General features: G+C 32.1%; 2 protein-coding genes across 2 annotated transcripts; one reads left to right on the top strand and one right to left on the bottom strand.

Annotated features, from left to right (window-relative positions):
* Positions 1-14957: 14957 nt before the first annotated feature.
* On the top strand, positions 14958-18028 carry LOC127796881 (protein MIZU-KUSSEI 1-like). Its single transcript, XM_052329285.1, has 2 exons — positions 14958-15019; positions 17106-18028. The coding sequence occupies exons 1-2, from the start codon at positions 14958-14960 to the stop codon at positions 17881-17883; spliced, it is 840 nt and encodes a 279-aa protein (XP_052185245.1). The 3' UTR covers positions 17884-18028.
* Positions 18029-21827: 3799 nt separating this feature from the next.
* LOC127796880 (peroxidase 12-like) lies at positions 21828-22483 on the bottom strand. The gene is made up of 3 exons (XM_052329284.1): positions 22210-22483; positions 22057-22156; positions 21828-22011 (listed from the first exon to the last, which is right to left on the bottom strand). Exons 1-3 carry the CDS (start codon positions 22481-22483, stop codon positions 21828-21830), a joined length of 558 nt encoding a protein of 185 aa, XP_052185244.1.
* Positions 22484-23450: the final 967 nt, after the last annotated feature.

Below are 23450 nucleotides of genomic sequence, written 5' to 3'. Positions count from 1 at the left end.
GTAATTCGATAAAGACGAGGTTTTATGGCCGGAAACTGGAACCAAGTTTCCGGCGGCGCAAAGTCACGTTTCTAAGGATGTCTTTAAAAGGAGTCCCTGTCCCTCCTTCGGGTCCGTCCCATAGGCACAACTTGGTTGTGGACTCTTCACCCTGAAATTTGGAAACTAAGAACTAAAACGACGACGTCTGCCACTATCATTTACAGCTGATCTGTCTTATGTAGTTTTTCCTCCTCTTTTGTTTCTCTCTTTAATTTGAGGTTAATTAATGGACGATCAAACTCGAAGAATTAATATTTGCAGTACTACGTATCTGTCATATTGAGATTGTTCAAATGTAAGCTCGATGTGATCTTTTTGTATTTGATGATTTTGGGATTGATTCTTAGTTAGTTATATGATGATATTTACGTGTATTTATACATACATACATAAATATATATATGTATAAGAAAACTTAGTGTACTTAGTTATAATTTTGTAGAAGCTGTGTGTGTGTGCTAGAGAGATTTTTCTTTCGTACACTCCCGAATAAGAGAAGTACAAACAGAGAAACAGCCCTCCAAACATACCAAACCAAGGGATCCATAAACATACAATAAAAGCACCTAGACAAGAGATCATATGAGGCTTTTGGATGACCTAAAAGGACTATTGTAGTCTGTAAGGCTCAGCAATTCATAGAAATGTTCTTTTTCTTTGTTTCATGAATTGGCTTTCGGAAGGTTGGAAGCTACTGTTTGGCCTACCCTTTTTGATTATTCTTTTCGATCCAAGTTTATCTTCTATTAGGTATTATTAGTTAAGGATCATGGATATTGCCTTATAAGTTAATATAAAGTAGTGACTTGAAGTTGTGCTAAGATTTGTTATTTTTTGAATGATCCCCCCCCCCCCCACACACACACATATATATATATATATGAGTCACAATTGGGAGAATTGATGATAATACTTAAAAATAGTCCCTAATAGATTGAGTATTATAATTAAGTATGATCAAGGTGCACTAGGGTCCCTTCATACCCTTGACAAGATCACCAATAGATCCCTTAATTCATACCCCTTTTATTATTTAAAAAAAAATAAAAAACTAATAATTTATTTGACTAAGATGATATCTATTTGGGGGTAATTATAATACTTCCTTTAGGAAATTGTAAGAATATTTAATACTGATGGGTTAAATAAATGTGTTGTGGTTGAAAGACAATTGAAATAGTTAATTATGTTAATGTTTAAGCATTAAAGTAAGTGCAATGATTGAAATGTTGACCCAATACATTCGGTTATATATGCCGACCCATCATTAATGTTTAATGTTGATATTGGTCTTGATCTTGTTGAGTTTTTCTTTTTCTTTTTGTGTTTTCTCATCTGTCTTGAATTAGGATTTTGATGCCACCAATAACGCAATATACCTCCAACCATTTCCCATCAAATTGATCTCCTATATATTAATTCATAAATAGGTAAATAAGTAATGTTTTCTAATTTTTTAGGAAATGCTACATGAATATATATATATATTTTTTATTACTGTTCGTCATTATTTTTAGAATATATGCACAAGTAAATTTATTGGGGACACACCAAGTAATTAATTTAGGCAATGTGTAGACAGACACTCTCATCTTCAAAGATAAGTAAATTCTGATAATATATATAAGATGTAAACTTCTTAATTACTAAGCACTAAGCCATCCTAAAGTCCTTAGTCCTTAAACGCTATTGAACACAACAAATAAGTATTAAAAGATTTAACAGTAATGTCTTAGAAAAATTCAAAGAAAATTGGTGACATCTTGATCTTATCCTAATTGGGTGTAAAGTATTAATAATCTCGAACTTATTGTTTGCCATCAACATGGGTTATGTGTTTTAAATGGTGGTATATATATATATTCTCAAGTTTGCTAAAACTAGTAACTATAAATAGAAATTCCAATAAACTACCCTTTCTTCCATATATATATATATATATAGTCTCAATATAGAACACTTGAGAGATGAGACATGATGAATTTTATCAAACAGGTAGCATAAATAACTGAAGGAAAGCATGCAATGCACTTGTCACTATATATGCCATGTTCCTTATAAAATAGACAAACTAAACTATTTTAACTCATTCCCATTATTAACTTATACCTAAAACTAAGAAACTTGTATGTTTTGACTCTCTTTCAAATTACGATTCCGTAGAGATTGAAACTCCTAGCTGAAACTCAATTTGATTGACTTTAATTTTAAAGTTGTTGGGTAGAAATGACCTCTTAATTCAGTTATTGATAAGTCATAATAAATTAATTGTTTGAGAAATAATAATAATAATATAGCCTAATTATTTAATTTGTGTGTCTAGAATATGTATCCTGATCATCAATAACTAAATTTCTTAGAATGTTAATTATTTGGAGTTGTGAGGTTTAAGATAGTTTATAGCTCTATTTTTATAAAAATTATGTCTTTTAAGGGGGTTTTATATATAACTTCACTGCACAAAATTGTATAAATTGAGTGGATTTATTCCATATATTAGTGAACATAAGGACCAACCATATTAATTAAATTTTTGATGTTCTTTTGTCTCCTAATTAATTTTCTGCATGTGATGTGTAAAATCTAATTCTATATAAGAATTAGTAGCATAATTTTGATTACATTGTAACGCTAATTAATGTAAAAACAATTAATGATCGATTATATTAAATTCGTTTTTTATTTTCATTAATTATGGTTTTGGTCTATATATATATATATATATATATCATTGCTGGCCTCTGATAACTGTGGGAGAGAGACAAGGGTTGTTTGTTTTGGTGGACTTTCATGCTTAGCTTCTTGGTCTCTGTCTATTTGTCTCTTACTCTGTGTTATAACATTAATTTTACATTTTTAAAAGTCATAGCATTCATTTCTAGAAAATTTAGAAAACATAAAAACTGATATTTTTTAATTCATCTTATAAAGTAAAAAAATTAGAAAACTAAAAAAAAAAAAAAAAATTTCTATAACCCCTAAGTTATTTGTTTTCTAATTAAAGATTGAATCATTTAATTAAAGATTAAAATTAAAACATCTGAGGAGACTCATGGGCCCTGTTTATTTGTGAAAAGCTAGAGTAGTTTTTTAGAAAGTATCTTTATAGATATAGAAAATTGGAAATTATATTCAAAAAAAAAAAATTTAAAATTATACTAGACTTTACAAAATATTTTTAAAAAGTTCTCTATAAAATTTTTACTCTTTTGCTTCTCTTTCTTCCCACAGCCCTCTTTCCTTCATCTTATTTGTTCCCAGATTCACAGCCCTTGTTCATTCCTCCTAGATTCACAGCTCTCGCCCCTTTTATCTCTTTCAATATTCCTAGACTACAGTAATCAATAGCCCTCTTCATCTCCTTCGTTCCTAACTAAATTCATAGCCCTCTTCATCTCATCATTTGTTCCTATATATTGTCTGTCTCTCTGCTCCGATCATCCTCTCCAATTCATCATCTCCTCTTTAAATCAACCAGGTAAGTTTTACCAAATTTCTTCTTGCATACTACTAGATCTATCTGTCTCTTGAAGAATTTACTTATAATGGCTTAAATACTAGACCTATACTCTCTGGTATCAACAAGAAATCACTAAAAGTCTATTATACTAATATATCGGATAGAACAAGCAGTATTGGTACTTATCTCTGTCTTTTTTTTTACTAAGATATTTGTATTAACAAGTTTTATCTGACAGTCTTACTTGTTACTAAAAAAAAAAAAAAAAAATGATTTTAAAGATAGAATTTTAGAGAAGGAATTTTTTTCTGGACGGATTTGAAAAAATAATTTTAGAGATGGATTTAGAGATAGAAGTCAACCACTTCTGATTTAGGGACAAAATCAGCTCTACATGTTTTTTTCAACTAGAGATGAAATTTTTTTGTCTCTAATTTCAAAAATAAAACTAATTCTGTCTCTGCTCTCAACTTAGAAATATAATTGATTTCGTCTCTATTTGTACAAAATTAAAAAAAGATAAAATAAAAATAATTAAAAGTGAAAATAATTGGTGTTTTAGAACATAAAACATGCACACAATAATAATTGGTATTTTAGAATATAAAATAATTATTGTTTATATTTTAAAATATAAATATAAATAATATTTATATTTTAGCATATGAGTTCAGAGACAAAAAAAATTTTCATCTCTAAACTCTATATTAAGGATGTGTTTGGTACAGGAGAAATTTTAAAATTTTTGGGAATGTTAGGTTGAGAATCTATATTCCTATATTTGGTACAACTTTTTCATAAAAAGAATTCTGAAAAATAGGATTCTTAATAATGATTTTTAAGCAACTTTCCCGCAAAATTTTTTTTTTCATGGAGGGGATTGGGAATCCAAGTTTTTCATGAATTTGAAAATGTTTTTAACAAAGAAAAACACTAAAACATCCATTACTCTTTTATAATCCCATATAAACATATTATATATATGTAATATATTATTTATTTATTATAAAATATTATATATATATATATATATTAAAGTAGATATTCATACAAACATATATATATATACATAATGTGTAAAAAATAGCATTTTTTTGACTTCTTAAAGATGTTGTGAGTCTTAATATTTTATATAGTAGAAGGAATTTATTATTTTTAAATAAAAAAATCAAATAAGGGTAATTTTGAAGAAAGAACATGAATTCCCAATAATGATGCATTTAAACCAAACATAGGAATGTAAGATTTCCAGAAAAGAATACTTAATATTCTTGAAAATGTTTAAACCTAACCAAATATAGAATTGTATAAATTCTGCAAATCAAAAATTTCTAAGAGCATTCCTAAGAATCATGAATCATAGGAATTTAAAATTTATCTCGTACCAAATGTCCCCTAAAAGTTTTTTATTTTATAATAAAATATTTGATATTTTTCAAATGCAATAATTTAATTGATCGTTGGTAGAACCAAAGAGTCAAACGAGAAGTTGAGCTTTTATTATAGAGAGCATGAAATAATAGTTTAAATATAAGTTATAGTGAATAAAAAATTGACCGACTCTATAGCCCTATGGCCAAGCAAACCACGTTAAGGCCTTTAGTCACACTAGGATTTAGGTTCGAGTTGTAGGAGAAGCACCGTTTTTCAAGAAAAAAAGAGAAGTCATGCGCGCGAGGCGAGGGTGAGCCTCACCTCGTGTCTAGTGCGCTTGTGTCGCACGTGCCCAACCCATTGGGCGTCAGATGCCCCTTACTTTTGTTATTGCACATGTTATTAGTAATATAATTTTTTCGTGTTTAAGGCTTTTTTTTTCAAAGAAATTTTTAACTTTAGAGACGGATTAAAATTTGTTGCTAATTCCATCACTGAAAACCAATTTTTTTTATAATGTGTTGTTGATAAAGATATTAGAGGTACTATATAAATATATAGAACCGGCCCGCTCCATCTTGTTTGCTTTTTGTTATCTGTGAGTTTATTGTTTTTGGTTTTGGTTGCTGAATTAATGTATAAGTTATATCTTTAGGTTTTAATTACAAATATTTTTCTATATTTGATGAAAGGGAATACCTTTTGCCCATTTTGTTAACACACATATATATATATATATATTTATTTTTCTCTTAGTTGAGAGAGTATATCAAAATTCTGTGCAATTAAATTTTAGTTTGAACTTAATATCTTTATTTTGTATTTGAATCGTACCCCTAGTTTTAAGATGATAGACTGCTGGCAAGAAATTAATGGATGAAGAAGTATTTTTAAAAACGGGGGTGAGATATATATATAATATAATCGTCTTTGAAGAAAGCATCATGATTTATCTGAGTTACCTATGAGATAACTATAAACACAATGTTTGTACGTTGTTGAAACTACATATGGTAGCATTTATATATATATATATATGCGATATGCTATCTTATGTGTACAGTCTTTAGATATTTTAAAAAATAGCCTACTTTATATATTTGACATATGTTTTACTTTGTTTCACAAAGAAGTAAAAATTTCAAGGTATCTAAAAGGTCAAATTACAAGAATTAATTTTGAGCTATAAATTTGGTCAAGTTTTTGGAAAGTCAACAATTAGAGGACACCTTCATCATCGTTCTACTCAACCACCTCCAAAAACTTAGATGAGAAATGAGAGAATGAAGAGGAATTTTTTTTTGTGTTGGGAGTTCCAAAAAAAAAAGAGAAAATAAAGACGAAGGAAAAAATATCTTAAAATAACGAAATAACAAGTTCTATATCTAACTCATATTCTATTATGGCATGCATGGACAAATTGGAGAGCATGAATGATGTTTTTGATGCATCATACAACAAAGATATTGCAATATTTACATCATTAGAATAGAGATAAATTTTCATATCAACGTTAAATGTTAGGAGAAAAGCTTATCTTAATTAAGAGCTTGGAGTGAATCATTTTTATGATTGTTTTATCTTTATGTGTTGAAACTTGTTTGTTTTGAACGTTTATGTGATTTCATTATGGAGTGTTTATTTATTAAATTAATTGTATAACTTGTTCGAACTATTTGGACATGCATGAATTACTTTCTTTATGTGATGTGTATTTCTTTTTAGTGTCTTTGTAATATCTCAAAATTTAGAGATAAATAATAATTATTAATTTTAGTATTTGAAGTTATTAGGGAATATTTGTGGAATTAAGAGAAAATGTTTATTTATGTTATTTTGAGGAAATTGGTAATTAAGGTAATTAATTATTTTATTTGAGATTACTTATGGAAATAGTAAAATAAATTAATTTAGTGAATTTTTAAAAATTTGGGGTGCAAGTGAAATTAGCGAAAAATAGGAGTTTTGGGGTGTATATAGGATTTTCTGAAGCTTTGGGGTGCTGGTGCAATTTTACAATTTTGAGAAATAGGCAGAAGAATGGTTTAAAATTAATGAGAGAGGTATGTATGTTGAGGGAAGCTGTTGGCGCGGATGGGCGTGGGATCCGAGACCATGGAGAAGCAAGCATGCGAGAGGAAGTTTTAGCTGATTTTAATCAGCCCTTGGAGCTCGAAACGACACCGTTTTGATAAGGCGGTGGGGGCGACACGACTGCAGCTGGGCACGCCATGTGACGCGTTGTGGGCCGCCCATCTGCCTTGCTCGCCAAGCCTCTATTTCTGCTTCAAATATAAGGCCAATTTGGCCATTTTAAGGCCGATTTTGGCCATTCTTGCAACGTGAAATAGAAGAAGAAATGGAAGGAAGAAGGGGGAGAAGAAATGGGGCGCAACAGCTGGGAAAATGGGAGGAAAAGTGAGGGAAATAAGAGAGTTTTGAGATTATTTCGCGATTAAAGTGGTCAAGTAAATGGGTAAAATCAGTATAAATGTTATATGTTTAGATTATAAATTTTATACGGTTAGATTATACCGTTTACGCGGTTAGAATTAATTAATGTAAGTCATGATTGTATTAATTATTATGAAATATTTTACTTTGCAACGAGAGCACAAAAAAAGCAGAAATTAGTTGATTACAAACAAGCTCCTAACTCTCTCCTCGTGTTCTTTATTTTCCATGAAAGTCTCCGTAGTTTTTCGTATTTTATTCCCTCCCTTATCATGACTCGGTTCCACGTATTAATAATAATAATCCGTGTGACAACCACCCTATGATTTATATTTTTTTGATCCCTCAAGGTATGACCACTCAAGAGGGGGGATGAATTAAGTAATTAAAATTTTTCTCAATTTTAACGAATATTCTTGATTAATGATTTTATTGAAAAATATATATTTAATAAATATAATAAATTATATTTGAGATTAATAATAAATGTAAGTCACAAGATATAACAAAAATAAATACAATAAGGCACAATACAATTTATAGTGGTTCAGTGTCTTCACACACACCTAGTCTACTCTTCCAAGGTCTAACCACCTTTGGAGTTCCACTAAATCAAAATCACCAAGGTTTCCACACTAGCTCACATTAGAAACTAGATACACACCTAGATTACAATGGATTCTAGGCAACCACTACATCAATGTTTTCTCCCTACCTTAACTTGGAAACTAGATTCACCTAGATTTTAACGGATCTAGAAAACCTATACAATCCTCAATAATAATTTAAATATTACAAATAATTTGCCCACACTTGGACACAAATAAGCGATTAAGAACAAATTATACAAGGTAATAATATTTAAATAAATAAATAAATTTGTAACCTCAAATGGAGAAGTTTGGATTTGTCGTAGAAGACTTGAAGAACTTTTCTCCTTTTGCCTTGTGGCTCTTCGGTAGATGAACAATGAATTTTTGAGAGTTTTGGAATGCTTGAAAATTAGGTTGAGAGCTTTGAATGTGCAGTATGTACAATGGATATTCAAAAAATGAGTTTGGGGGGTATTTATGAGCATTTTATCCACTAAAGAAATGATTAATATGAAATTTGAAATTCAAAAAATATTTAGACTTTATCGAACAATAAGAAAATATGTCTTACCTTTAATTCAAAATAAATTTACTTTTTGCATAAGAAATCAAGATTTGAAAATTCAAATATAAGTTTTTGAGACATAGATGATTAAAACAAGAAAACATGTCTAAAAATAATCTCCTTTAATTCAAAATAAATTTACTTTTGGCATGAATAAGAGAAAACATGTCTAAAACCAGTTCTCTTTAATTCAAAATAAATTTACTTTTTGTATGAGAAAGACAAAACATGTCTAAAAGTAATTCTTTTTTAATTCAAAATAAATATACTTTTTGCATAAGTAATAAAAGCATTTATCAATAAATAAAAATTCAAACATAAACTTTTGATACACAAATGATCAAAAGTAGAAAACATGTGTAAAAATAATTCACTTTTAATTCAAAATAAATTTACTCTTTGTACCCACTTTTAATTCAAAATAAATTTATTTTTTTATATGAGAAAGAAATACATTTATATCATAAAAATATTTTTGTTAATCATCAAAACTTAATTAATATGAGTAAGTTGGCTCAACATATTTTATTAATGAAGTTATTGTTAATGGAATGAGTTAAGCAATGATATCTTGATGTCGTTCATTTCGACCGTTATGAAGCTTCGTGTCGCTCCGCTTTCTTTGGAAATGATGTCGTACCCGTTGGGTTAGGTTCTTAGAAAAGTTGATTATGATTTAATGGGGTTATATTAATAATTTATTATGAATGTGGAGATGGTTTAATGGGATGGGAAAGTGAATGTCATAATGGAGTCTATGTTGACATGGGTTAAGTGTGCAAAATGATAAGCTTAAGTGATTAAGTTTAATGTCGTCTTTGGGTGTCTATGTGTGTCTAAGGGTATGGGGTACAAAGCCACTAACTGTTGATCGTGGGTCGTGGCAGTTGATGGCTGGATGTATGGACGCTAGTCATCGGCTGTTACGATAAGCGCTAAATGAGTCAGAAGAGCTAGTATTGCCAGATTCTTGTCTTGTTTTCTGCATATCATGATGTGTGTGCTGCATAGGGACTGAGTTGCATTCATTTGGGGACATGGTTTGTGTGTGATGAGATGTGTGAGTATTTGCATGACCCGGTTGGTCTAAGAGCTAACTTGGCTTATCTAGATGAGTTGGTGCATTTAGAGCATTTCGCATGTGTGTATTCCTATATGGGCATAGCATGGCCTGATGCTTGGTTTATGGGGGCCTTATCATCACGTTTATGTTGCAAAAATCGTTACATTTCCTAATCGTTGCATTGCATAGTGAGAATGTGTGGTTATAGGTGATGAGTATGGGTGATAAGTGGTGCCCACCATGGAATGTAGGCCGTGGAAGTGGGCCATGAAAAGACCTTGCGAGTGAGACCCACGACGATAGAAAGACCTTGGGAGTGAGACCCACGGTGGCAAAAAGACCTTGGGTGGGTCTCGGCAACAGTAAGACCGGTAAGACCCTAGGGTGAGACCCACGGCAACAGTAAGACCTTGGGGTGAGACCCACAGCAACATATTATGTTGAGAGTGACAGGAAGGGACGCATAAGGGAAATGGTATGGTGGTAGCCTATAAAAGACTGCTAACATGTTTGTATGTTGGACTTGAGCGTCAATGTGTGTTTGATGTGTGCCCTAAGGACCGTTTATGTGGAGTTTACCATATATTTATGCATCTAGGGATAAGGCAGATATTGGGCATGGCATGGTATGACATTGCATTGACATGAATTACATGGGGTGTTACGAGAAGAGTTCTGTCTGTAGCTTACAACCTTTCTTTCTAGAACTTGCTGAGTCTTGTGACTCACGTTTGCTTTCCATCATTCCAGGTAAAAGTATCCTGAGATTGCAGGTGTGTACAATGGATTTGGGTCTAGATCGTCGAGTCAGGATAGTAAGTGCAAAGTGTTATGATTTAATAAAATGAAGGCATAAACGAAAAGGTTACCTCTTGGATGAAATCTTATTTCACTGTTAGATTTCCCGCCGTGTAATCCTCCAAATGTAGGATGCCGAGTCGGTCCACCCAAAATCATTTCTATTCAAGAATATCAAAGAGAAAGATAAGTAGAATAAATTTTTTACAAAAATTTCTAACTTACCTCTTGGATTCAAGAACAATTCTTTCAAAATTCTCTCAACTCTCAAAATGATCCAAGTGCATCTTATGAGAGAAATTAAGGGCTCGGAGCTATTTATAGTTCCAATTAAAAAACCCTTCTCCATTAAATAGGTTGGGCTTCTCAAGCCCATTCCATTTAATGCAATTGGGTCAAGTCCAATCTGATGGAATTTATTTAAATCCAATAGTGCCATTGGGTCAAGCCTAATGTGCTAGCAAAAGGCCCAACCCAATTAATAATCAAATAATTATATTCATAATATAATTATTTAATTATTCTTATTTATCCAATAAATAAATGCACTATTATTAGTAATTATAAAATTACTAATTTATTTATTTTCTCTTTGAAAGTGATTTCTTTTGGGTGAGACTTTTTGGGTTCACAAATAAATCGGCAACAAGAATAATCAATAATTAATTCTTGTAAATCACGAGTGACATCTAGCAATATGTCATGATTACCCAATTTATTGTGAAGCGGGCATTGTGAACCTTTTACTATGTTACCATACAATACGGTCCTTTTATCATCTTATATCTCGACAAGATATGAGATCGTGGTTAGCAGGTCGAATCTCTTAATCTCGTCATATGCCAAATCCAAAATCAATCTTGACTAATTATGACACAACCTTTATGGTACAAATTCCATCGTCATATTACCTCGGCCAAGGATTTATCGTCAAGTGATTACTGGATCACATAGGATATCTTCTTCATAAATCTTGAGGTGATAGATTCCATGTCTGGTGCACACATACCTCATGTATCACTGAATCAGGCACATAGATACGTATGATTATTCTTGATTAGAACAACCACATAATATCGCTGATATCTTAATCCACCAATACACAGATATCCATGTTATCTCAGGTTTAAGGACTAATTACAAAATCGCAGTTAACATTAAATCATTAACCCGTGAGAAATAACCCATGTGATTTAATGTTAACAGTCCCGTTCAGTGAACTCGTTCTTGTAACAAGCATCTACTCATCTTCTTTCTATACCTCATACAGAATGGCACGAGACTCACCAACCTTATCTTTCAGTATCTCATACTAAATAAGGAAGAAGACGATGTGCTGGCCTATACGAGTTGCTATTATCCATATTAGGAATTCTATGGTCAGGAACATGTTTATAGTATAACGAATTGTGAATTATCCGTAACTCGTATTCTTAACACTTAAGAATTGTATCCACTCCTTATTATACTAATGGATATATATTTTATAATTTAAACCATATTACAATTTAAATAAAAACATAAACTTCTTCTTTAAATAATATTTAAAGAATTACAAGATCGAGTCCATTTGTGTCACTAGAATTGGTCTTTAGGGCTCATATCTAACATAGAGTCCTCCCGAGACTAGGTCCTGGGTGTTGTTGTACTTGTGATAGAGTAATGTTTTATATTTTTGGGATAGGTGTATTCTATGAAAGCTAGGTGGGCTCATGCTGTGAAAGATTTTGTAATGATGGCTATTAAATGCTTTGTGATAAAGATTTATGGTTTCTAAAAGGGTTGGGTGTGAATTTTAGTTTATGTTATTGTTCGATATCACTCAAATAATGACCCTTTCACGGATTTTCTATGCTCACGGAGGCTTCAGGAGGCGGCCCGTTACAATCTTATTCATTTTTTGTTAACTTATTAATTATGCAAGTGGTATTATCACCCAATTTGATTACTAGTTCAATATGTTCCTCGTCAAGCATTGAAGTTTCTAGATCTAATGATGATGAGGAGGAAAAATTATTAAATTTTATGATGGTAAGTTATTTAATGGAAAATGAAAAAATATTTGTTGATGGAATTCCTTGTAGGACTTCTATGCTTAGGGCCAAGGAATACATACTTGAAATCTTCTTAGGAAATCCTACAAGATGCTATAAAGGATTTTATAAGAAACCTATCTATTTAGAAATTAGCATGACAGATTAGTAATTTTGTGTCATGGGACTATATAGAGAATTGTAGGTAAAAGGTTTCAACATTCACCTCGTACGGTATATAAATGGTATAAAAAAAGTGATAAGAGCATTTGCATCTTTAGTAATTGATTTAATAAAACATGTTAATAGGGGTGTTGTTCAACAAGAAATTCAAAGCAATCTAAAGTGATTTTTTGTATTTTGAGGTATGAAGTTTTATATTAATGTATGGACTACTATATTTTTACCTATGTTGTTATCTAATACAAAATTACATGTTATAGAAATGCATAAGTGCTATAGATGGTTACTCACATGGCAGCATAGGCCCTAACCTTAAAACATAAAATTTTTCATGATAGAAAAGCAGTATTAGTTACACAAAATGTTATAGTCGTTTATTGTCATATATAATATGATGTTTACTTTTATATTTTGGGAAGGGACTGCTAATGATTTTCGTGTGTGTTTTAGATGCTTTAACAAAAGAAGCAAATAATTTTTTTATTTTCAAATGACGGTACGTAAGAGTTAATATCATATAATATTAGTTGTTGTTTGTTTTTTTTTTTTCTTGCAAAATATGACATTAATAGTATATGTTTATTTTACAGGTTATTATTATATCATTGATTTAAGTTATCCAAATATTCTAGGACTTTTATCTTCATAATAAGAGATACCACTTAAAATGATTTTCGAAGTCGAGAGAAAAAATTCGTGAAAGAAATGAATTATTTAACTATTGACATTCATATTTATATAATGTTATCGAAATAGCCTTTGGTATGTCATTATCAAATTACTACTAGTTAAGGCAACAAAAATTGATTTGTGTTGCATGTTGTGCATTTCATAATTTAATTCGATAAGAATATAGTGTAGACAATTTATTTAGATTTTATGAAAAAAAAAAGATTTGGATATAGTTGATAAGATGGACTATGAAATAGTAAAAGATTTTCTATTTTTCTGATCCATAGAGTGATTGTTGTTATTTTTTTCTTAATTTTTGGTGGTTCGAGATATGCTTTAGTCTTCGTTTATATTCGTTTCGACGTTAGTTTTGTTTTATAAAATTCTTACTTAAAAAAAATAGTACAAGAAGGTTTTTTTTTTTTTTATGGATATGTGCCAACAACAACAAATGAGGATTGCTAGAAAGACCATTGGGGCCAATTATGGAATGATCACAATAATCTGACAACTAAGTAGTCTTAATATTATTTAGTTAAGAAATGCAATTTTTTGAATGACATACTTTATATCATGATGTCTATAATTATGTTATATTTTAATTACCAAATTTTATAATATTTCTTTAATTTTAGAGTTATTATTTACTTAATAAAAATACAATAACTAGTTTTGAAAAATAGACAAGAAAATAAAAATTAAGGATAAATTAATGTTTGTTTATTTTCAATTTTTGTTCAAATTGAAAATAACGTGTTTTCAAACATATTCTCTCATTTTTTAAATTACAAAATTGGTTTCATTTTTAATAAAAATGAATGTGTTTTCTATTTTTTTTAATTTACTGTAGAAATGAAAATCGAGTTGAAAATTAAAGATGAAAAATAAAAAATATTCTCTACCAATAAAACGACTCTTGAATTTTAAATTTTCTCTTTTTCTCGTTATCTCTCCCATCTTGTTTTATTTCTTTATTTTCCTCTTTTGGTATGGTAGTTTTTACAAAAGGCCAAAATAAGACTTTATATAATATAATATATATTATATTATTATCACAATTTTATTTCACAAAGTTAAATAAGCAGCTCAAATTATTAATAATTTATACTTTATTTGGTAAAAAGGATCAAATGTCAAAATTTTCTTAATTAATTAATTTTTTTTTGTAATTTTCTAATAGGTGGGTCAATTAAATATTTATTTTTTATTTTTCAGGTTCAAATTATAATTAATCTCAAATTTTGCATCTATATATATATATATAGTAAAGCAAAAAAAGAAAAAAGAAAATTGCTATGAATTCAATAACCCAACTCGATGTTATTAACTTGGGTTCTCATCATGTAGGTACTGGAAAGCTATATACATATATTATTAATTAATTATAATTAATTCAATAACCCAAATTATAATTAATTCTACGTCCAAAACAAATGATGGTGGGTTTATTTAGGACTACGTTACTTGTTTCGTCTTTCCTCATCCCCTCCAACTCCAAGCTCACCACCTAACCTGACATAGTAGTAATCTGAGTTGTGTTAAATTATTAATTAACTCCTATTTTAATTGTTTTAATTAATTAACCACATTCACATTTACTTCCGAGGTTATTTAAAATTGGATTGCGGTACATGTACTGACATGATGATAGGTCTGATGATCGAATCGAATTTCTAGATTAGATTTCATCATCAATCAGCAAGGCGTTGCGAACGAGAGAATGCCGGTCTTCATGAAGCTCGGGGCTTCATCTAGAAGTGACAACAACGAGGCAATAAGATGGTGCAGCGACGATCGGTGCAAGAATTGCGGCTAGACGATGATATGATACAATAACGATCACGTGAGGTGCCACAGTAGGGCAACGACAGGATGTAACAACTATCGCGACGTTACAACAGGACAATGAGATGATGCACCAACGATCAACGGGATAGCAATAAAGCAAGGCTAGGCAGAGGTTGTTGGAGGCGACCATGGCAAAGGAGAGATGAGACGGCCAAGAGTAGAGGTGATGAATTTAAAAATTAGGTGAGAATATTTTTATCATTTAGCGTCATTAATTATTCTTTAGATAACTTAATTATTTGTATAACTAGCCTTTTCTTTTAAAATTTAAACACTACCCTTAGTTAATTAAGGTAGCTGGGTTTGGGTTCGTTGTCTGGTTGGTGGGGCTGCTCAACCTCTTTTGTCACCTTTCTGCTGTCGGACCCCTCCCCCCAGTCCCACACGCTGACAAAATTCGCCATTACCCAACAATAAATCACCACACAATTACTATATTACAACTACACTAAACCCAATTCCAATCCCAAATCCCAAATCATCTCATCATCTTCCAAACTAGCTAGTTGTCTCCCCGCTAGCTCTCTCGGCTCGGCTACCTAATTTTTTCTTGGATTTTCCCCCCCAGAGACGATGAAGACCATGACTGACAAGCAGGGCCGGTCCTGGGTTTAATAAGGCCCAGGGCAAAATTTATCAAGTGTGCCCTTTTATATAAATTAAATAAAAAATAATAAAATTAATTAATTAATTAATTTTATTAAAGTTATTAAAATTTATAAAAGACAAAGAAGAATACTTTGGGGCCTCATTAAATTTTTTTTTGAGAAAAATTCAATGGGACAAAATTTCAAACGAAAGAAAAAGAGTACCTCGCATTGTAAACAATACATTATTAAACGAAAATTATATATTTGAGTCTACATTCATTTTCATCTAGATTAATATTTATTTTCATCTGTAGGAAAGGTTCATCAATATTTTCATTTTCATCTACATCACCAATTTCTTCATTCACTTCATTCTCATTTTTGACTAATTCTTCAAATTGAATTAGTTATTCACATTCATTTGGTAAATCTTCATCTAAATTTTCAAGTGAAGTATTAGTTTATTTAACAAAATATTTATTCAAATATCCACTTAAACTTTGAGCAATTTCTTCTTCTTTTTTCTTTCTTTGTCTTTTAAGATTTTCGGAAAGTTGTTTCTTAAGAAATATTTTTTTTATTTTTATAATAAACACAATACAATAAAAAAAATAAAACTAATTAACAAAGAACAATAAAACTTGAATTTTTTATATATTTTCTTTCACTTGAAACTTCCAATTATAAAGAATAAGAATCCCAATTAAGTTTTCAGTTGAATCAAATAATAAATAAGAAAAAGTTAATAAAGATATGTATTACAATTTACAAATTTTCAGGGCAAAAAATTCATAAAACAAGAAAAAAATGACAAATTTCTTAATTTGACATAACAGTGTAATATGACTAGAATCCATTATACCCTCAGTATTGTTTTTTATGTAATTGATGTCCCTAACAGTCTAATATAATAGTACATAATTAAAACTTGAAACATATATTATGGATCTGTATTGAAAATTAAAAATAATTACTGAAAATTTTAAAAAACTTACCTTTTTATAGATCGAGACCACTTTCACGGTGAAAATGCGATCAAATCGAAGATCAAACAGTTAGATTTTACAAAATTAATTGTTTATTGATATATTGTTGAGAGAAAATTAAAGGAAGAGAAATAGAGAGAATGAGTTGGGTTTCAAATTTTTGCCGTGAAGGAGAGGGGAAGAGAGAATAGTGAGGGAATAAATAGATTAATTTTGTGAAAGTGGAGGAGGTAGTTAGAGATAAAATATAAAGTATAGGGGACAACTTTTGAGGGGGTTGAGAGAATAGGGGGGCAAAAATAAATATATTATATATTTTATTAAATTTTTTCTGATTATGAAGGATAAAAATAAAAATAATATATATTTTATTAATTTTTTTCTAACTTTTGTGCCCCCCTCAGTTATGGGCCCAGGGCTGTAGCCCTGGCAGCCCTGGGCCAGGGCCGGCTCTGCTGACAAGTCCTCTCAAGACTCTTCCTTCTCCTTCTCCAGGAGATACTTCCACTGGAAGAAGAAAGTGGAGGGCGAAGACGATGATCAGGAACAGGAAGAGATCTTAACCTTCTCCTCCTCCTCCTCCTCTCATCATGATCTCGATATTGTCCCCACTTCGCTTAGGGAACCCTGGAAGAAGCTCCCCGTTGTGGCGGTTTCGAAACTGAAATCGGCTTTTACTGGGTTTGGAAAGAGCAAATCGAGCTTGAACCGACGCCTCGGCACCAAGGTGGTGGGCACCCTGTTTGGCTACAGGCGCGGCCACGTCCACTTCGCGTTCCAGGAGGATCCCAAGCTGAATCCGGCGTTTCTGGTTGAGCTCGCGACGCCGACCAGCGTCCTGGTCAGGGAGATGGCGTCCGGGGTGGTGAGAATCGCGCTGGAATGCGAGAAGGCGGCGGAGAAGAAGAAGAAAGGGCTGAAGCTGCTGGAGGAGCCGCTGTGGAGGACGTACTGTAACGGGAAGAAATATGGGTACGCGACGCGGCGGCGGTGCGCGGAGGAGGACTGGGCGGTGCTGGACGCCGTGGGGCCGGTGACGATGGGGGCGGGAGTGTTGCCGGGAGATGGCGGCGGTGAGGGGGTTGGGGCGGAGGGTGAGGTGATGTATATGAGGGCCAGGTTTGAGAGGGCGGTGGGATCAAAGGACTCGGAGGCTTTCTACATGATGAATCCCGACGGGCATGGGGGCCCTGAACTTAGCATTTATCTGCTCAGAGTTTGATGCCTTTTATCTTTTCGGTTTGGGAACTGTTTCTTAGCTTCATGTTTAGATTGTAGTTCTTACTTAGAACTCAATAGAAGTTTAAGAAATCAATTAAGATTGATAATTATATATCCAGCTTACTAATAATTAATTAAGCTCCTAATTATTGGGTTTTGTGAAATTTTTATTTGTTAGTCGCAATAATATTGGCTTTTAATTTATGAAATCGATACCAAATTAAGTGTAAATCAAAATGCTAAAATTTTAAAAGAGATGAACATTTTCGATGAGCCCAACAACTCTAATTCAAAGGAGTAAATACTTAATATATGCATATTTACCAAAAACATTAGGTATTAATGTAATACTCATAAACTTTCTTCATCATAAATTTAAGGATATAGTATAATTTATGCCAATTAAACAATCTCATGTGTAATAAAATGTAATTGCAAGGCGTTGGTGCACTGAACGAAATTAGAGATCATATACATATTAAACTGAAAATATTAGGTATATGTGCAATAATGCAAATATTTTAGGGTAGAATTGTCACCTATGAAAATTAAAAAGTTCCAAAAAAAATTTCTCTGGCCTCCTCATTCTCCTTCGATATGTCACTTATTGCCTAGCCAAAGCCTTGACCAGCCTTTGACCGCTGTTGCTGTTGCTTGAAACCATCGTCGGCCACCCCTAAGCCGTCGCAAAGCATCAAAGCGCTGCCACTACTAATTTGACATGGAAAAACATCAAAAATCATAGGAATTGCTTAAGTTTCATATAATTTTTTTTTTGTCCTCAAGACATCATACAAGTGATAAATTTCTCAAATTTTCTTAAAAATAAGAGAGTATTAACTTTTGATGGAGATAAAAATATCCTATTAAATAGAGACTGATCGCGTGTCCACTTGAGAGTGTATAAACTTGCGATCATATCATTTATCTAGAAACCGAATCAAGGAAGAATGTTAGTTTCCTCTAAGTTTAGATGGGTAAAACCCGAATATCTACATTATTATTGTTATTATTATTATTATTATTTTTTAACTCTTCTCATTATTTCTCAGTTGTGATCTCAAAACTAAAAGGAAATGACTTGTTATAGGAGATAGTTGGCAACCCAAACACACAATAGTCACTTTGCTAGTCACCTCATCAGTCACTTCCGACAACAACAATGTTTTCCTCCTATCATATCTAGTTTTCAAATTTGTGTACGTGAGTTGCGTGTGCCCATTTTCCCACAACTTTTTGCCAAATTCAGCCGGTTTTCTTAGTATTTTGCAAGATTTTTATTTTATTTCAAGTTTTAGACCGGCCATGAATGATTCCAAGAGATTTTCAAATCAAACATGCCAATTTCTTGAATTGGCTACTGGATTCATTACTCTCCTCTAATTTTCTTCAATCTTGTTTGGTAAATTTTCCATTTTGATATCTTACTCTTCTATAATCAATTTTTTTTTTTGTTGAAATTATTTGTTTGAATTCTTAGCTCAAAGTGATTTACCCAAATTGTTATTGTGTCTTTGATAACTTTTTTGATAATCTTTTGAGCTTGATTATTTTCAATTCAAAGGTCGATTGTGAAATTTTATTATATATTGTGTTTTCAATTATTCTTATTTTGATTCTGATCTTTTAGTTCACTTGAATCTATACTTGTTCGGGTTTTATTTGGGTTCAAAATAAGTTATCTAGCTAACTTATTGTGCACTTTAATCAATTTTGGGCTCGATTAATTTTTAGTTAGTTAGTTAGTTAATTTTTAACAAACTTGCGTCCCATAAATCTATCATAATCTTGTCTACAAGGCCCAATATTAAATTCAATCTAATTTGATTTGGTTTGATTTAATTTTGTGCTAAAACATGTTCTTTAACTTGACAAAATTAACCCAATTTATAATTTTTAACCAATTTCACTTGAGCCAAATTAATGTTAGGCTCCCCTGGATCCCTCCCAAGGCTTGATAATTAGAAAAAATTATCACTAAGCCCTATTTTGAAACATTCATTTCTAAGGAAAATCATTAGAATGGGTTTGATTGACAGGTAATTTAAAAAGTAGGATACTAGTGTAATTATCAACTTTTTTAAGATTATGGGGTATTATTTTTGAAAAAAAAATCATTAAATGGAAATTCTAATAGTTTATTTGAAAATCTAGATATAATTGCTAAAATTCTAAGGAATATTAGAGAATTAATTTTCAAAACAAATGTTCAAAATATGTTTAATTCACAATTACTCAAAACTTTTCAAGTATAATATAATTATTTAAATTATTGGACCATGAAAAATGACATGTAAATTAAAATTTAATTTTCAATCATCGTCACATATTACTTATGTAACACTTGCTTCATTACCACAAGGTGAAACATTGGTCCTTGTTAGGATGAGCCACATAAAGATGACAACCACATGGGGCGGTGGCCTTTTGCCTTTCTGAGTTCTTTCGATCAGAAGTTGTTGGTCCTTTTCTTGCATCCAAACTATTTAAGTTAGTAAAGCGTAACGTCTCGATATTTTGAGAAAAAATAATTTCTATAATTTAGATGTCTTATGTATGAATTATTGGTGATTGATGAATTGAGAATTTAAGTGGAGAAATTAAAAATTTATTGTGAAAAGGAATTAATTGTGATTTGTGAAAATTTTGAAAATTAAGTATAATTTATAATAATAAAGTTAAAACAAGTGGAATTGAGGAGGCATATATAATATATAATATTATTAAAACTTTAAGGAGAAGGAAGTGGAGAAGGCATATATATATACTAGGGATAACCCGTGCCTGAAGGCACGGTACAATTAAAAAAAAATCGAACGTGAAATAATTAAACACTGAACATGGTTATCAAATAATGCATAACACCTCACTTACTTTACAATAAAAAAATTAAAATTAAAATGTACATCAATTAGTGCTACTGACATCAAATTATAACTACATAAGAAAAAAAAAATATCATATTATCATACACCAAAAAGAGTGGGTTAAAACTTTACAAAAAATGGGTTAAATTATAACACCTCACTCAAACTTTAACCCATTTTTTGTAAAATTTTAACCCACTCTTTTTGGTGTATGATAATATGATATTTTTTTTTTCTTATGTAGTTATAATTTGATGTCAGTAGCACTAATTGATGTACATTTTAATTTTAATTTTTTTATTGTAAAGTAAGTGAGGTGTTATGCATTATTTGATAACCATGTTCAGTGTTTAATTATTTCACGTTCGATTTTTTTTTAATTGTACCGTGCCTTCAGGCACGGGTTATCCCTAGTACATAAATATACACACATAATATACACACACAAAACACACACATATACATAATATAAACACACACCCACTGCCATTGCCAAGGTTATATAGATATATACACACACGAAACGCACATATACACATAATATAAACACACACACACACATCATATAAACACACCCACTGCCACACTCTCTCTCTCTCACACCCCCATTTTGACCGTGACACAGAACACACACATATACATAATATAAACACACACACATCATATAAACACGCACCCACTGCCATTGTCAAGGTCGGCCGCCGACCCACCGCCACACACACACACTCTCTCTCTATGTGCGCCTTTAGACACACCCATATTCACACACACACCCATTTTGACCGTCACATAATACAACACACATATACATAATATATACACACAACACACACACCGCACTTGATATTTATAGAACAGACACATATACAAAAATTATGTTAAAGGAAGAATTTGTTTTTTTTTTCTTTGGCTAAATTACAAATTAAGTGGAATATTTCATTATTTATTTTATTTTTTCTTGATTTATGAGTGAATTAATGTATGATTTGATCCTAACTTGAATTTACTTCAATTAATTAATATTGAAGATAGCGTAAGAACTAAGAACTTCATTTTTTTCATCTCCAAGTTAACCCCGTCATGTTTGGAAGAAATTGACCAGGTAAACGGCGTCGCGAGCAGCGAAGGCAGTGATGTCGGCGCAGGAGACGACTTGGCCGCACTTCTTGTGGACGCGCTCTCGAAGATCGTTGATGATCTTGAACGCCTCTGCTCTTAGGCTCAGGTTCGGAGGAGTGTCCTGCTCAGTCTTGGCCCACTGGCTGATCCATCAAGCAATACTGAACCATCGCATCCCTACATCACACAGAGGAAAAGGCAAAGCAAAATTAAGCTTCACAATTATTGTCCTGATGATCCATGCCGAAATCAATGATCCGAAATCAGATCTGCAAAGCGAAGTGAAATCTGAAAGCAGTAGGCAAAGACGCATGAAGCTAGCTAAGAAAATGTGGATGTACAGACCAGAACAAAGCAATCATGGAAGTGGAGGCGGAGGATGCCGGCAGCTTGGCCGATGTCATCATCGAAGACATTATTGAGGCGTTTCTGGATGATGTCTTCGAGCTTAGGACAGCTGGACTCATAGAAGGTCCAGGAAAAGCCGCTCACGATTTGAGCCGAGGACTGAGCTTCTGAAAAGTGCAAGCGAGAGCACACAAGCAGGAGAAAAAGCATGGAGGTGAAGAAGACCGCGAGAGAGCTGAATGAAGCAGCATTCATTTTCCAGGCCATGGCTGGTGGTGAGTTTTAGTAGTTGCAGCAGAAGCCCACACTGCACGCTACTATGAAGTTGTAAAACTATGGAGTTTTAGTAGGTAGGCAGCCAACCTACAGCCTATAGGTGAGCTCATCGCCTCAGCCATAAATTTATACAGATAATTGATTACAAATGACATGAAAGAGCTACACTACTGTGAAGTTGTAAAACCAAATAATGTTAATGTTAAGAGCTACACTACCATCGGACGCGCCTCAACCGCCGCACCCAGCGGCTGCATCGTCCGCCACCGCGAGCCCACCCCGCTCGCTGCTTCAGGCTCCATTGCTTATATATATACAAAGAGAGAAAGGGGGGGACTGGAGACGGGGATGGATTGGTGGGTGGGTGGGAGGGAGAGAGAGAAAGACAGAGGGAGAGGGACACTCAGATGGCTGCTGTGGGCGGGAAAATTTATAATCTGAGCCATCAAATATATTAGAAATGATCTGAGCCATTGAAATGTCTCACTTTTGAGACATTTTCAAAAACAGTTCTGTTTTATTATATAGATGTAGGGATTGGCATGAAGATTGGGGATTGAAAATGGACGCAGTGAGTGCCACTGATGCGCCACTTGTCAGCAAATTAGAAACTCTTACGCTAAACTCATGTGAAAGTTGTGAAGCATTAAATATAGTATTAATTAAATAGATAAGGCAGTACATGGAGAAGAGTAGAATTAAGATGAGATTATACAACAATTGAAGGTAAATTAGAGCCATATAGCCAACAAATGGAATAAAGTCTAAAAGAATTGAGAGATTAAGCAATTAATTGATTAGATGGAGCAAACAGGATAAATGATGATAGTATCTCAAATATCTGACCTAATAGATTTTAAGTATGGGCACAAATGAAGGAAGGATTATAAATATGAGGAGGTGAAAAATAAATCAGAATGTGCAAAAGTGGTAGTTGGGAGAGGCAAACAGTAAACGT

The sequence above is a fragment of the Diospyros lotus genome, chromosome 3 (genome assembly GCF_014633365.1).
Source record: "Diospyros lotus cultivar Yz01 chromosome 3, ASM1463336v1, whole genome shotgun sequence".
Taxonomy (NCBI): Eukaryota; Viridiplantae; Streptophyta; class Magnoliopsida; order Ericales; family Ebenaceae; genus Diospyros; species Diospyros lotus.
This window is presented reverse-complemented; position numbering and strand designations above follow the sequence as displayed.